We start from the raw sequence: 16,663 nt of genomic DNA, 5'->3' as shown, positions 1-16,663 counted from the left end.
AAGAGAGAAAGGAGAGAGGAGGAGAGGAGGGGGATTTCCCGGATTCCCTGCGATGAAGATGCGCCGCTTCCCGGAAAGGGTGACGTAATGTGGACATGAAGAGAATGAGAATGAGAGAAGTAGGAAACAAAATGAAAGAAACTAGGTACAATGAAATAAAATATAATGTACAGTTATAGAAAATAATAAATAAATAAAGCAATTCAAATATTATTATATTATTTTTACATTATATTATACTGTATATTATTATTATTAGTCGAGTAGTATTATGATTTTGATTATGATGATGATGATTATTATAAGTCGTAGTAGCAGTAGTAGTTATAATAAGAGCAATAATAATAATAATAACAATAATATCAATTCTCTTTAAAGATTTAAACCAAATCAAATCAACAAATAAATCAAAAATGAAATAAATACTACAACAACTACAACAACTACTAATAATAATATTTTCATTATTATTATTACAGTGTATTTTTTCCCAATATACTGTATAGCATATGCACTAGAACAACAGCGGCTCTGTCCTCCTCCTCCTCCTCCTCCTCCTCCTCCTCCTCCTGCCTCTTCCTCCTTTATTCTCGACGGGAGCACATTACATCACCCTTTTCCTTTCCCGGAAATAACGGCAATCATCCTCAGGGTTGCTTTACCAGGCAAGCGTAAGGGAAGCGGGAAATAGGCAGCGAAGGGATGGGCAACCTCCATCCATCCTCCTCCTTCTCCTCCTCCTCTTCCTCCCCCTCCCTCACCACCAACAAAAGCGATCGTCACCACCATCACGTCATTTATTGTCATTTTCGTTACAGTTCATTCCACAATTAAATCAATACATCAATAATAATAATAATAACAACAATAACTCTCCTGTGCTTCATCTTTGTAGAATATTAAGTAAAATGTTTGAAACACCAAACACTCACCATTACAAATTCATTGCAAGAGCATACTGACAGGGGGCCCAGTTTGTCTTATATTAGGCAATACACTGAAGTTGGCCACAAACCACCAACCCAAGTGAAAGAATAAATCACAAGCTGTCAACTGTATATTGTCCACAGACACAGACGCGTCCAATTTCCCGTTGCTGTTTGTTGGCTAAAGCAGGAAAAAGTATAAATCTGACACATTAATGAAAGATGACAAGATTTCTGAGCACCAACAACTCATAGCCAGTCCAATTCAGAAATGAAAAGTAGGCATTGATCCATGACAGCAGTTATGCTTTCCTCTATTTTTCACTTTCTTTCTTTCAAGAGAAACTCCCTGAAGTCTTGATTCTCTTTGGTCATAATGAAACTTAGAGACACTGCAGCACACACACACACCAGATCTTGTCAAAGCAGGATGTCAGAGAAGGCACGAGGTCAGCGTCAGAGGTGAAAGCGAGAGTATGATTATGCAGGTTAACTGAAACCTGAGCTGAGCTGCCTGTGGCCACTCATCACGTATCAGTTTGAATAAGAGTCAGCGATGTGGTTAGTGGAGAACTTTGTATCATGTTGTATTGTTTCACAACTGAAACAATACAACATGATACAATAGATATGACTTATTGACCCCGAAATGAGAATTGTCCATGGCCAAGTAGACGACTTAATAATCAATAAAACTGAGCTGATTAACCCTTTAAAAACAGCTTTAAAGCTTTCTAATGTGTGTTCTTTGTCTCAATTTTGTTAGAAAACCTAGAGAGAACTAAGAGACGGAGGCGCTTGGCATTTCTCCTCTACAGTACGAGTGCGGGTATGAATACATACGATGGCTTCAAATATAAAAATAGAGATTGTAATATTTAGCCGGTGGGTTTCGAGCTCCGATCATATGGTATTAATAGTAAACAGGGTCAGCAATGACTTCACATTGCAGCATCAACCTGCATTACAACATTGACCTCATAAAGTTTTCAGCACTTCTCGGCCTATTCTGTGTGTGTGTGTTCCTAACTAAAGTATCTTCTTGCTCTATCCATAAAATTAAAATACACTCCTGTCATCTCCTGTTAGAGGCAACATCACACAAAGACCACTTTCTTAAAGATGCACAAGACAAAATGATGATTTAATCCTTTTAGTTTTTACGAGGTTAATTTCCAACTTTTCTGTCTTGAAGAGTTAAGATTACGCATAAACATAAAACAATCAAAGTGCCACATTTTTGTGACCATCCCTCTATCTGACTGTGTCCAGGCTGTTAAGATGGTCCTGTTTGTGTGATTTCTTCTGTTTCTGTTTACACACACAAAAACACACACACACAACTCACTCAAAATGTTATATAACATATTCTTCTTTCAAGTGTTTATATTTGTCAAAAGTCTGATTTGATGTCTCTCATACTGTTGCATTCCATCTTTATATTCATCATATGTGTTGTAGGTGAAAGCTATAATTCCATAGAAACCAAAAAAGTGTTGTCATGGTGTAATGTTCTGGACCAGGACTTACTCTTCCATCTATCGCTATGTTGAGAACCGACATAATGCTTGTGTAAATAAACCGACAACCTCACAATCCCGTCTAATCTGTTCACTCTGAACCTTTAAACCTCCCTCATGTCCTTAATCAGTCAAAGTGAACGTGATTCTTAGTTTCCACAGTGAGTCCTGCTGTATTTCAGGGGAACACCATTTGGTCAATCATTAACTATTTCATAGCTTTTATCGCTGCTTATTTGGCACCATGACACCCCAGTTATATGACCAGTTACACAAACACACCCACGCACACTGATTATGAAGGTTTTCCTGAATGGAAAATCAACATGGCAGTGTTTTCAACATGCTGTCAGTGCTTCCCTGGAGACAATGTGAAAATACACTCACACACCCTACACATAGTGACAGATGGGATTGAGAGCAGAGGTGGAAGCTTCTGGGTCATTCAAAAGAGACAATGTTGCTGCTTTGATGTCATAGTTGCATACTCTGAGGCGTTTTTGAAACTCAGAATTTCTAATCTCCTTGGCTCATATTGTTTCATAGAGAGGATGGACTTTGTGAAACTGGAACTTCAGCTGGAAGTTTCTACATTACAACAGACACTTCACACAAACAGGAAATGGACGGAAATGATTGATGGTGATAGAGGAGGAAAGGAGGACGGACAAATGAAATGATTTCCTCTAAGGCCCCCGAATTTCTTCAGCAAGACGTACAAGATAGGAAACAAAAACTACTGAGACAAACATTACTGCTATGACTCATTCACCATATCAGTAGATGTTACTAACTTCTGAAGTGTTACACAGATGCTGGTATTACCACTAAGTACCACGGCTACAACTCACAAAACTACTTCACCAAGTCAAATTATAATTACAATATGATGAACTTGCATAATCAAGCAAATATATTCGCACAATATTTAGAGGCAGCTTATAAGATATCGGTCGGCCTTGAGCTACTTTGATTTGTCGTGAAATGTTGCCTGAATCGCACAAAAACCCAAATTTCAATGATGTCAATACACTCAAAGTAACAACAGAATACGGGCAATATAACTACACCAACTATACTGCCACTGCCATGAATTCATATTATGATTCGAGTATGACTATTGCTACTTTTACAACCATCTCTTTGACTTCGACATAAACTACTACTGCTGCCAATGGGACAAATAAATACAGATATTCAGTGAAATAAAAACACTTTTGCCGGCTCCTCCTTAGGGGGAAATCCCCTTTCAGTCCCAGCATGTTGGTAAACAAGATCACCCGATTAAGAGTAATTAGGTCACAGGATCTCCGAAGCCACTGCCCCCCCTCCACAACCAATCAGAGGAGAAAACACGAGAAAAAGTGATATTTGTTCACCAGTTTCAAAACAATAACATGGATCTCAAAATTACGACTAAGAATCTAAAAGCACAACTTTAAGCGAAATGGTCGATTGAGGGATACATTTTTTTGGGAATGTTATGAATAATAAATACATTCAATCGAATTCAATTAAAAAAAATCACTTACAAACCAAACAGAAGGAAAACATCCAATCTTCATCATCATCATCACCACCCCTCTCTCTTGCTCTCTCTCTCTCTCTCTCTCTCTCTCTCCAGTTTTATAGCCTGGCTGGTGCGATGTAACCACAGAATAAATAACCATCTTGTGTCACTCAGCTTTAACAGCAGGATTCACTCGTTCGTGTGAAATGTCAGGAATAGAAGTCTTGTCAGTCTAACAGCAGGGAGGGAGGGAGAGAGAGAGAGAGAGAGAGAGAGAGAGAGAGAGAGAGAGAGGACAGACATAGTTAAGTTAAGTATTGATATTAGTCAGTTGTTTTTGGGCGGAAGGAAGGAAGGAAGGAAGGAAGGAAGGAAGGTTGCGGATGAAAAGTTGAGAAAAGTAGAAATGGAGTGGATGAAATGGAAGTGGAAATGGAAATGAAAAGCAAATAGAGAAGGAGCTATCGACGGAGAAAAGTGGAAAGATGGGGGAAGAATGGAAAGGGAGCTGTAGAAAGGAGGAGGACTCCACACTCAGGAGGAGCCAGAAATCAACATCATCACCCTGACAACACCCCCCGCCCCTCACAATAATGTGGTAATGGATATAAAAAAAATTGAATAAAAAGTTATGAAGATAGGAAGAAGAAGTGGGAGGGAGGGCTGAAAGTTAGATCAGGAGTGTGGACGAGAAAGAAAAGAGGAAGAAAGAAGGAGAGAGAGAGAAAGAGAGGGGGGGTGTTGGGGCTTGTCCTGTTATGGCAGATCAGCTCGGGGTTGCTCGATTGCGTCATCGCAGGCTAAACCTTCTATAAATAGGATGACGTCACCCCCGCCCTCTCCCTCTCCCTCTCGCGCTCCCTCGCCGCTGCCTCCTCCTCCTCCCTCTCTAGTAACATTCCTGGTTGCGTCACGTCGCCCCGCCCCCTCCCGGCACTATAAAGACGGGTGATGCAACGCAATCGGACACAAGCGCAACTTTACACACAGACGAACAGAGAGACGCAGGAAAAGAAGGAGACGAAGAAGAAGAGTTCGGGGTGAAGAACACCAGAGGAGATTTGTCTTTCGTCACACTCGCTCTCCCTCCAAACAGCTTTAACAGGTACGTTTGTGTGTGTGTGTCCGCTGTCGGTGTGTTAAGTCAAAGGAAAGATGCGGTGTTGGTGTTGTTTTGTCCCGGGCGGTGAATCGAGGTGTCCCGGTTGTTCCGTGCGCTCTGCTGTCCCGGGACAACCAACTTCAACACACGCGTCAATCTTTAGAGCTACCTTAAAATATAAAAGATAAATATACGAAGGACATTTTGATAATATTATACAATCATAATGCTATTTGGAAATGATGGTGTTAAAATTAGTAGCGAGATTTATGAAGTCGCTATTAAACTACGAAACGAGCGCTTCTTTTCTTCAGCCTTGAAGTTGTAATAGATAAATAAACAGACTATCACAGCAAAAGTCTCTATTTGAAATGTTAGTGTCAGGTGAACATAAATGAAAGTGTTATAAAGTGACTACAAAGTGCGTGCCACACACACATACCGTAAATGCCAGTGTTGGTATGAGTCATTACTTTCACAATATTACATTAAGAAAACATTTTTATATCCACTTGAAGATTCAATGGGTCAAAAGTGTATGTAGACGTGTTTATAATAATGTGCAGTGTGTGTGTTTGTCTAGCTGACAGCCCTGATAGAATCATTATAATCCTCTTATCATACTGTCCCTCATTTGCTCTTCATGAGTCAGTCTGTTGTTTAGATAAGAAATAAACTCATACACACACACTTGTGAATGATCTGATATATTGTTAATGAATTTGTTTGGCCAAATTAGGTTAATAGATAATTCTCTTATCAGTGCATATGAGTGATCAGATCTGTGCCTTGTTAAAAAAGAAACCCCAGTCATGTTCCAATAGATGCTTCAAGCCTGTGATATAGAATATAATCATATTTTTAAATCTCCTGCTGTCACTGTAGTTGTCCTATGGAGACTTAAACAAAAGAGAGAAGAAGAAACAACTAATAAAGTACAAGATGATTCAGATATTGTATATTTACTGTGTTCTGGTATTTCTGTAGTATCCCTATAATACTCCTATCTTGACTTGTGTGTGTGTGTAGCGCTCAGTAGTATAGTAGTATAGTAAAGTCTGATGTAGAAACGTACAGGTTACCGTGAGTAGACTTGTATTGGCTTGATGTGTTTGATGAATTAGGAATTGTTAGAGACGGAGCACGTTGACACCAAATCATTCCATAGTGACTAACGACTGATCTCTGGTATCTAGGATGATGCTGCAGCACCAAGGCCCCACGCTGGCTGACATCAGCTGCTCCGCCCTGGTGCCCTGCCTCTCCCCACCGGGCACGCTCACCCTGGACGACTTCACCAACTTCACGCCCATGGTGAAAGAGGAGCTCCGGTTGGCCATCCAGACCAAGCGGCTGTCCAACGGCCTCAGCGCCGACTTGAGCTCGGACGGGGCCAGCTCCAGCTCGGACCGGGCCTCTGAGCACGGCACCAGCGGAGGAGGCGGAGTCAAGAGAGAGGTGAGCTACTACACGATGAGGTCGTCTGCGTTTTATGATTGTGATGAAGCTGGGTGACGTGTTTGTTAGTCACACATCAGCCATATTGACCGGCTATGTTTCTCTGCGTTCGCCAGCTGACAGGTCAAGAGCACGACAGGAGGAAGAGGAGGAGAGAGAGGAACAAAGTCGCTGCTGCCAAGTGTCGCAACAAGAAGAAGGAAAAGACAGATTGTTTGCAGAAGGTAAGTCAATGATGAAGCTTGTTGAGTACTTCAGCTGGTCTGCAGCCTGGATGACTAAGGTGTTTGTCCCCTCCTAACGCCTTCCCCTCTGTCCTCCCCTCTGTCACGCAGGAGTCGGAGAAGCTGGAGAGCGTCAACACCGACCTGAAGGCTCAGATCGAGGAGCTGAAGCAGCAGAAGCAGCATCTGGTCTACATGCTCAACCTGCACCGGCCCACCTGCATCGTCCGGGCGCAGAACGGCCAAACGCCCGAGGACGAGCGGAACCTCTTCATCCAGCACATCAAGGAGAGCACGTTGCAGTTCCACAACATCGCCGCCTTGTCGTCCTCCTCCTCCTCTTCCTTGTCCGCCACACCTCCTCTGGACGGAGGGCTTCTGAGCCTCGACCAGGTTCACTGTCACGTCAGCGGTCAGCTATGAGTGATTTAAGACTCAGTTGAACTTCAAAAACAAAACGCTGAACAACTCTACCAACCTGCCGCCGGCCGTGCTGCACGGGCTTTGGGTGGAGCCAAGACGTCGACCCGAGACCCGAGAATGACTCGTTAAATGTAACAATCCCAGCAAACGCCGCCTTTAGGACAACGCCTCTGTCTCACTCGCCATCCACAAAGCTGCTATAGAGAGAGATGTGCGCGTGTGTGTGTGTGTGTGTTTGGTTGTATGTGAGATCTGCTAGTAGGAAGGCAGAACGTGACCTCAGCACCTCCCGCTCCTTGAAAACCCCGGCTGCTGATGGGACAGAATAAAAACAGGAAATGGACAACACCTGGACACGCCTTCTGTTATTTACAAAACCTGTTTCAAATAATCCGCCGATCATGCAAAAGCACTAAAAATCCACCGCATTTATATTCTTTTTTTCTTTTTTTTTTTTACATTTTATTGCTGGTTTAAACTCTGTGGATGAGATTGATAGGAGCGTCTGGTTTTTGTACCAAAGTGTGTTTTCGAGGCGATCAAGGCACATGACTTAATAATGTTTGTCAGACAGAAACACAGGTTGATCGTGTGTGTGTGTGTGTGTGTGTGTGTGTGTGTGTGTGTTCAGATGTGCAATTGAGAGCTGCTGACATTACAAAAAATAAGACTGTCATTTTTCTGCTCGATGTATGAAAATAGAACACAAACAGTATATTTATTCACTAACTACTGTGTTGCCCCGGAGTTATTTAACTGCCTGTGCATCTATGCTGTCCGCTTCTACGTCGTGAACGTCCAAAGCTGCTGCTGCTGCTGCTTCTACCGCTGATCACTCAGGACCTACGCTGGCTACACACGTGTGTATCGTTTCCTTGCCGAGACACTTCTTCTCTTTATGTTATGAATGGACTCGGTTGAATACAGCATAGGGAAGAATGAGCGTTTCACTGTTTCTTCTGTCATGCTTAAGTCGCACGTTTTCTACCCAAATCTTGCCTCTTTGTCAACGCCAAATGCCTCCATCGGGTTGTGAGAGAAGCGTATTGGTTGGGAAGTTGTGCTCACTGGATATCAGTAGCTCGGTGTCAGTCAGTGTTCTAAGCTCGTCCTCCAAACATGCACGACTTTGAAGTTGTGCAAGGTGATTTCACACCACACGTTTGGAATTTTTTATCAGCAGCCAGGCGTCGACCACACTGCCAAGTTTGTCTTCCCAACCTTCCACTCCCTTTCCTGCTCGCTCTCTCTTTCCCTCTCTCTCTCTGCCTGTTTTGCCTCAACGCTGAAATCAAGCAAACTGCAGAAAGGTACTAGGGGAGCTGAAAACTGTATAAACAAGGAAGCACAAAGGAGGAGGAGGAGGGGGGATTAGATGTAGTTAGAGGAAGCCACCCTGTCTCCCACTGTCATTGGATAGTAAACTTCTGTATCAGAGGGACGTGTGTTTATTCAGTATTCTGGGATTGCGTCACGCAGTTAACACACAGGTGTTGTGTTGTGGTTGACAAGTCACAGCTCCTCACCAAGCAGCCTGAATGTTGTATGGAGCGTAAACTCGGCTGCTCCTGCTGCATTATGAAAGTTACAGCTTCCCAAAATCACCTGAACGCCGCCGCCGCTTCATGTTTTGACATCACTAGACACGTCTTATGTCATAACCTTTGATTTCCAGACTGCACAGTGTTTGTGGTTCATGGTGAGGACTGAAGTTTTGTTTTTGTTTTTTTCTGTCTGCTTGGTGAACTTTACGAGAGGACGACCTGTTTTTGTGTGTTGTTATCAGGCGAAAATGTTAAAGTGACACGGCGAGAGACGCAGGCGTCTGTGTGTGTGTGTTCATGATGTGTTTATTGTTGGTCGTGACTAGATAGATACTGAGCACTGAGTTTGACTCGTATGTATTCTGTTTATTCTGTCTATTGTCCATGTAGCTGCTTGATGTTTCGCTTGAGACTGTTGGAGCATTCTAGACTCAAATGGAATAAACTGTATCAGGTACTACTGCACTGCTACTACCAATGTGTACTTCCATCTCTAAGATGTGTTATCTTTTGTTTTTGATACTTTTATTAATTAAATCATGCATTTTAAATGATTTCTCATGTAGTATATTCACTGTCTACTTCTGATGCTCCACTTTAAAACGTTACAAATCCCCAAATAACCAAGTTAATACACAACAAACAATGGTTTAATCACAAAATGATGACAAGAGACCAGAAATATGCACATATTGCTCACGTTCATAATGTAAGGAGGCAGTATAATGTAAGGAGGCAGAAGGAAGAATTCACACTCCTTTATTGATATGAACATATTTATATACATTATATTTACACACATTAATACATCAAAATCAACCCACTTCTGACCTACAGTATGTAACTTATATTCACAAGATACTGATCATTGCTTGAACAGATTAACCTAGCATTTCAAAATGTTCAGGTATTGGAACTCTTGGTATAAATTTGATAGATTGTCCCCTTAGGCTGGAGGCTGGAGTTACCTCAAGAACAGCTGTGTGTGTTTGTGTTTGTGTGTGTGTGAGCTGAACTGAGTTGATGGACAAGACTGGACATGAAGGCTGAGTGAGAGAGGGAGAGAGAGAGAGAGGGAGGATATGATGTTCCCTTGTTATCTGTGAAGATAAGCTGTGATGTAAAGCGATAGTTTAACACCTGAAGACCTCTCTACAACAAAATCCCCCATTTAAAATCACACCCAGGTTGATTGATAAGTTCTAAGCCTCGCACAGAAAGACTTACACAAGAATAACATCTCCACAAACATTACACCATTTAAGAGAAGAGAACAAAGGCGGACTTCCCTGTGTGTCAGATATTGTTGAAGAATAACAAAGGCCTTTTATCGTTAATTTAACGATGACTGCGCTGACTTTTCCCGAGAAGTCATTTGAAGTGGGGTGTGGTCATCGTAAATCTCAAGAAGCAGCAGGGGGCTGAAAGAAGGAAGCAGCACTTTGGTATTTCAGGTTTCTCATCGGGTTCCAGACAAATCTTCATGTGTCTTATTGGTTGCACTAAGGGTTAATTGCTCCCTTTTCTCACGGTTCAACGAGGTTGTTAAAAAAGCAGAATATATCTTAATAGACGATATTCCATTTGATGAGGAGTGTCTTCAGAGGTTGAGTGAAGGTTCAGCTCCTGCAATGCTTTGATGACACAGTTAGACGGGTTAGATGCTCCCAGGCAGTAAGCAAGATCTGACATGAGGGTGTTTGTTCATTAAGTTTTGTTTTTGAGAGGCGGTGTCGAAATCCTGACGAAAGCCAATTTGTTTCTCTTTGTCAGTTCAATACATTAACTGGAAAAACACTTAAGGTGAATATGGACCTGAAATTAAAAAAGTAAGCCTGCAAGACCGAGCCGTGCTGAGTGGTAAAGGTTGGTTCAATTAGTGCCTTGCTGAAGGATTGAGGCATTTTTAGTTGACATGTGAAGATTTTGAACTATTACAGAAGTTGTAATCCAAATTCAGTTCAGCAGTTTGTGTTTCAACACTCACACCGAAACAACAAAGTATTCTCGGTTTAACTAAGGGTCAGCAAAGGTCGAGTTTCTCTATGACTAGGCTCCATTCCAGGAAGCCATTAAATCATATCATAAATCATAACAGACGATGTTATCAATGACAAACCGAGAAAAAATGCTGGTTGGCTTTGAATTGCACCATAACAGGTAAATACGGAGCTCTTGAAATATTTTAACAAAAACACGAGAACAGAGACAAAACAAGAAACTGCCGCTGCTCCCTGCTGCTCTGTCCTTCACTCGGTTCAGGCAGAAACTGATGCAACTCTGTCACAAGCAGAGGCAAAGTGACTCATGCAACAGCCGTTCCTGCACGTGGGGGTCAAAGGGCCCGACCGGACGCACATTTTGCACAGCAATTTTGGGGAAGCGTAACCAGTTTTTCGTGTCAAACGGAAGTTACCTTCTCCTTCGCGGTTACAGGAATCAGTGCAGTTCATGTTCATGCAGTAGCATTCTCTCTGAAAGGAACAGGATGCATTGCATTATACATGAACCGTGGTTAAACTTTGTGCGGGTATATTGCTTATATGAAAGATCGATTAAGGAGATAAGGATGAAAAAGAGGTTGCAGAATCAATGCGGAACACAGGAGATGAAAATAAAAGTATGAATGATCCAATCAAAGTCACTAAAAGGTGATAAACAACAGAATGACCCAACACACAAGTGATGAAACCAAACATGACACAACACCAGAATGAGGTAGACTTATTCGACAAATGGGTTTCTATCAATTAAAGCAGGTTTATAAAAGGATAAACACACTGACCGATTGTCTTCATTCACTTATTTTCCAATGAAATAGAGCAAAAATCTAAATTGAGATCTGAATCAAAAAGTGCAAGAGAATATTGAGACTGACTGAAATTTATTCAATACTATAAGTTGTTGCCTGTTATTTGGAGACGAATGTGTGTGAGACTTTTCGTATTAATGTCACTGATTTAGTAAACAAAAACTTGATTTAACACATTAAAGGAAAACAAGAGGAAGCCGAAGATTGACCCTTGGGGGACTCCACAGAAGAGTTGCTGCTGGGCACATAAGAGCCATGATTTAAAGTGATTCAGTTTAACATTATTGAGCCCGTTATTGTCCCAATCCAATCAAATGATCAAACTGTTCCATATCAGTGGGGTGAAGAGAAGAGGTAGAACATTAAATCAGACGTTAACACCCCCCACCACCCTGCTGTGCCACACAAGAACAAATCTGCCAGTGGCTTGCTTTTCCTGAGAACTCCATTCACAATTCACTTCCTGAGAAAAATGTGTGCGTGTGGAATGAAACACAGGATGTACATCTCTGTTGACATCTTTGCTTTATGGGTGTGTGTGCGTGTTTCTATTTGCAATGGCCAGAAATTATGGAAAAGCGTGAGTTTGAGCACGTGTCAAGTTCTATATGTCAAGTCTAAGCACATGACTCAATCCACAGGTCAAAAGAAGAGTTATTGGAGAGAGGAAGTGAAACATCACAGGGAAGTGGGATCGCCAAATTGATAGAGAAGGGAAAGACGTCTGAGGGGATGATTTCACCCCCGAATGTTAATCAGGTCAAGCGTCCTAATCAAGGAGTGTATGTGTAGAAGAGAAGAGTCTCACAAAGTCAACATGTCAACTCTGTTCAACCGGAACATGGAAGAGGAAGGAAGCATGACAGAGACGTGTAACACAGGTTATGTAACACCAGATGGAGGAAGTGGTACATTCAGCAATGTGTCCACCGACGTGACTGAACCACCCCACTATGTTGTAAAGCAGACGAGCGAAACTATACAGAGCTTCAAACTGACCCACTCTGACGTATCCATGACCTCATAACGGTCCTCAAAAGATTCCATAGAATGCGGTGCAGCAAAATGTGTGTTTTGCACTTTTTTGGTGGTTGTTTTGGTGGAAATCGTAGAAAGAAGAAACTGATCTCATCAAAGTATTCAGCTTTGTTTGTAATGTAGCTGTATCAGTCACACAAAGCAGCTAGGAGGCTCAGAACTTTTCAATCAACCCTTGTTTATCAAAATAACATCACACCTACATTGCTCATATATGACATTCTTCCATATCAATTGCGTCACCCTTTTTGCCTACAACCTGGGTGAACAGCGCCCTCTGTGGGTGCAAAAGCTACATTACACAATCAATGACACCAATCAGAATTATTTTGTCCCTTGTTTTAAACGGAGCGGGTTGCCATGTCGCCAGGCTGCACACTCAGGCTGGTGGAGGTGGAGGTGCAGGTGGAGCAGTGCATGATGGGACAGGAGGGCTCGTGTTCACTGAGCGCGTCGGTCAGCAGACGCTGCTCCTCACAGAGGGAATCGACCTGGAGCACAGAACAGGACGTCAATCACTGCACATTAGATCGAAGCAGGACAGAAATACTTAAAGGTGTAAACACGGGAGAAATAATGAGACTAAAAGTGATGCAAGTATGTTGTTTTAGCTGACATTTATTCTTGATTTAGCGCATTTTCCTTATAATACATTTGATATACATTTGATATTATTTGAAATTAATTTAAAAGACAAATCTCAATATGAAATGTTAGATAATATATGTCATCTTATATTAAAATCCTAAAAATTATTGAAATAAATGCCAAAATCCTGAGATGTGCAAGTTTTTGCCGCTCATACTCTTGCAAAATTGGATCCCCTTTGCTGAAAATACTGTAACAAATACTAGAAGTTGTTGTTGTTGTTGTTGTTGTTGCTGTTGTAGCCTGGTGCAAGCTGTACCTATAGTTTATGTCCTGGAAAACTGTGTGCTTTGAAATCATTTACAGAGTAACAAGAGATGATTTTGCCATATTTGGACAAGTCTCGCTGTACTCCGGGCTGTGGTATTGGCAGTAAATCGTCTTTTCGTGTTATTATTAATACTGACTAGAAGTGATGTCATCGCCTGTCATGTTGTCACTACCTCTTTCTTCAGCTTCCTGTTTCTCTGCTCCAAATACTCACAAGTCTGGAGAATCACAGAGGAGGAGAGTAAAGAAAGAGAGAGAAGAAAAATGAGGAAAAGAGGAGAACAAGTATATATTAACTATGTATATATTATCGCTGCACTTGTGTCTTTTTACAGTAATAGAATACACACACTCACATCATGTAGCAAGTCGGCTTTATGCATTTGTCTCTTTCTGCTCTTCTGGGCTGCTACCCTGTTTTTCTCTCTTCTCTTCAGCCTTTGGTCTTCATCCTCTGAACTCTGGCACACACAACCACCCACACACCATTTAGGAGCCTCTGGAGGAAGCTAATTCTAACTCAAATCAACAGTTCACAGCTCGTCAGAATGGCCTTGACCTTTGACCTCCTCGTGGAGAAGCCATAGAGCAACAAGAGGAGAAAGTATTTCTTATAATGGTGAAGACACAAAGAAACAGAAGAAATAATGCCATCTTACCTCATATCTCTGACAGAGAAATTTATTGTTGTTATCTGTCTGATGAGAGCTGGAGGAAGACTCACCGTCTGACATCACAGATTATCAAATTTTATCCTCAAAATCTGGAGAAGGGAGGCGATCCTGCACATTTGCCTCAGAACAAATAGTGCATTTTCAGACTGGGCATGGTTGAGGTTTAACAAGCAGCCAGGAATGAGGCTGCACAGTTTCACTTCAGCTTTCTTTCCACTTTTCAATTCCGTTGCCGTTTTCCTTTAAAGTACCCCTGCTGCTTCTTTTAAGTCACATGACTCCAAATAATTAAGATTAAGATTAAGATACTTTATTTATCATGTTCAATCAATGAGAAGGCAGATGAAATATTAACTGACTTTGTAGCTGACAGTGTAAAACATGATGAAGATGGCCCTGACAGTCTTCTCAGTGATGGCCAAAGTAGTTGAATGTAACCACACTTACATGTCAAAATTAACAATTTACCAAAACAGCTCATTTATCATGTTTAAAATTAATAATCCTACATTTTCTATCACTATTTCAAGAGCAAAATAATGTAGAAGACATCTTGTTCATGTTACATTACAAAGCTGACAATAACTGCTGTCAGAGTGGCTTTAGCTGGGACTCAGCTCGACTCCCATGATGCTCCCTGCCCTCTTGCTGAGCGGCACATAGCAAGCCTTGGCTGCCGCTTCCTCTACTGCTCTCTTCATTGGCTGCCTATACCTTGTGGCCCCACCCACTGAAAGCACATCATTGTCTGATTGGTCGTTGCGTCTGAAGACTTCTTGGTGGAACTGTAGTGCGGCTTGGCTCGGTTTCGTGTTGAGGATCTCGCAGAGACCTTCGGCTTGTTGCTGCAGAGTTTTGATTGACTGCGGAAAAATACAGGTTGAAATATTATCACCCCTAATTGGCTGAAATGAATTGATTATTTAGCAGGACGTCTAATTTGTTGGTGCTAGTTTCTGGAGATGTAAGTCAAGAGTGCATGACAGAACTTGGGAGCCGGTGTTGATACATTCATTGCATTTTTCTTAAATTCCAGCAGAGGGCAGTCACAGCTCTCCAGCGACTGCCAAACCCCTGTATGTGTTAATAAAGCATCTGTGAGTGAGAGATGGTGTGTGTTACCTTCATAACCTGGAGAGCCTGCTTCACCATCCCGGGTGCTGATTCTGAAAGCTCGCTCATGAGGCTCTCTGGTGACACACACATACACACAAACACATAATTGACACACAATTAAATAATCAGGCAAACCACTCTGTTATGTTCATGTGTCAACCCAAATAAACATACTGTACTAAATGTTGTTGATCTACCTTGATCAGGGTCTTTGGTCACCTCCTGAGGTTTGACTACTTGCTTATAAAGCCCCTAAACAACAACACATCACACACATATTCAGGCACAGTGGTTTTAAATGGTGGAGAAGTGCAGGTGTCATCTACATGGATTTGTTTAGCTCAGTGATATTTAGTGTATTGATATGTTATTGCATGTTTAACAGACTCAATAAACAAAGTCGCATTGACTGTGACTCCTACCATGAGCTTGCGTTCGGCTTTGAGAGAGTGGACGACATGGGGCAAAATCTGTTTGGGGTATGTACGCCGCCTCCCAGTGGTCTCCACAATGGTGTCATCCAGCAGGCTTTCCAGATCAATGGCCTCATCCTCTGCCAGAGTGTAAAGGGAAGGAAGGAGGGGATAAACAAGAGACTTATGTCAAATTATATGTGCGCTGAAATATTTGTTCAACAGGATATGATACGTGTTGGCCAAGTGAGGCTCTTTACACAGCAGATAAAGCAGTGTGACAGATTGGAATCACCTTCATCATCAGGCGCTTCCTCCCAAGGTTGCCCATTCACCAACACATTCTTCTGAACATCCGCCTCAAAGTTCTGCAGGAATACAAACACTTCTGAATAAAGAGTAGATTGCATTAAAAACAGAAACAGGCGCTGCAGCTGCAAATGGATACACACAAGGACTCAGAGACAGACACACTGAATGAGAGAGGGGGAGAGACACAGAGACAGACAGGCAGAGAGTGGGAAGAGAAAAAGACAGATAAGCCTCTGCTTGTTGTGCTAGCAAAACTGTAAGTCCATGAACTGACTATTTCAATGATTTAGTCATAAACAGTCATAAACAGTCAAAAACAGCGTCGACGCTCAAATCTCACCGCTAACAGTTCCTGCACTAAAACCCGCCGTGTCTCCTCGGGAAGCTCCGGCTGTCCGTTCACAGCTTCCTTTAATACTTCTTTGTATCTATTGATCTGCTCCACCACTTGTTTCTTCGACGTTGCTTGGATTCTGTATTCCTGATCGCTTTTATCGTTGGGAGAAGCTTCACTTGCAGAGGACTCCATTTTTTTTTACCCGCCAACACTGTTTATATTTTGTCACCGATCTAAAACCCCGATGGATGGGACATACAACATGGCGGCTAGTTCATTCCAATGGAAGCTGCCTTTCCGGCGCACAGGCTGACCATTCTTCGTCATATCCTCCTA

At 42.0% G+C, this 16,663-nt stretch overlaps 3 protein-coding genes across 3 annotated transcripts; 1 reads left to right on the top strand and 2 right to left on the bottom strand.

Annotated features, from left to right (window-relative positions):
* Positions 1-4,914: 4,914 nt before the first annotated feature.
* atf3 (activating transcription factor 3) lies at positions 4,915-9,261 on the top strand. The gene is made up of 4 exons (XM_076155099.1): positions 4,915-5,061; positions 6,255-6,516; positions 6,633-6,740; positions 6,852-9,261. The coding sequence occupies exons 2-4, from the start codon at positions 6,256-6,258 to the stop codon at positions 7,161-7,163; spliced, it is 681 nt and encodes a 226-aa protein (XP_076011214.1). The 5' UTR covers positions 4,915-5,061; position 6,255; the 3' UTR covers positions 7,164-9,261.
* A 3,455-nt stretch (positions 9,262-12,716) lies between these two features.
* On the bottom strand, positions 12,717-14,315 carry batf3 (basic leucine zipper transcription factor, ATF-like 3). The gene is made up of 4 exons (XM_076155025.1): positions 14,135-14,315; positions 13,832-13,936; positions 13,649-13,693; positions 12,717-13,048 (listed from the first exon to the last, which is right to left on the bottom strand). The coding sequence occupies exons 1-4, from the start codon at positions 14,207-14,209 to the stop codon at positions 12,899-12,901; spliced, it is 375 nt and encodes a 124-aa protein (XP_076011140.1). The 5' UTR covers positions 14,210-14,315; the 3' UTR covers positions 12,717-12,898.
* A 162-nt stretch (positions 14,316-14,477) lies between these two features.
* nsl1 (NSL1 component of MIS12 kinetochore complex) lies at positions 14,478-16,590 on the bottom strand. Its single transcript, XM_076155024.1, has 6 exons — positions 16,331-16,590; positions 15,974-16,046; positions 15,688-15,818; positions 15,463-15,517; positions 15,272-15,339; positions 14,478-15,012 (listed from the first exon to the last, which is right to left on the bottom strand). Exons 1-6 carry the CDS (start codon positions 16,517-16,519, stop codon positions 14,752-14,754), a joined length of 777 nt encoding a protein of 258 aa, XP_076011139.1. The 5' UTR covers positions 16,520-16,590; the 3' UTR covers positions 14,478-14,751.
* Between the last annotated feature and the right edge of the window lie 73 nt (positions 16,591-16,663).

This window comes from Genypterus blacodes, unplaced genomic scaffold, assembly GCF_046128005.1.
Source record: "Genypterus blacodes isolate CSIRO-AG114 ecotype Tasmania unplaced genomic scaffold, CSIRO-AGI_Gbla_v1 ptg000064l_1, whole genome shotgun sequence".
Lineage (NCBI taxonomy): Eukaryota > Metazoa > Chordata > Actinopteri > Ophidiiformes > Ophidiidae > Genypterus > Genypterus blacodes.
The sequence above is the reverse complement of the archived record's forward strand: the minus strand, read 5'-3'. Positions and strand labels throughout refer to the sequence as shown.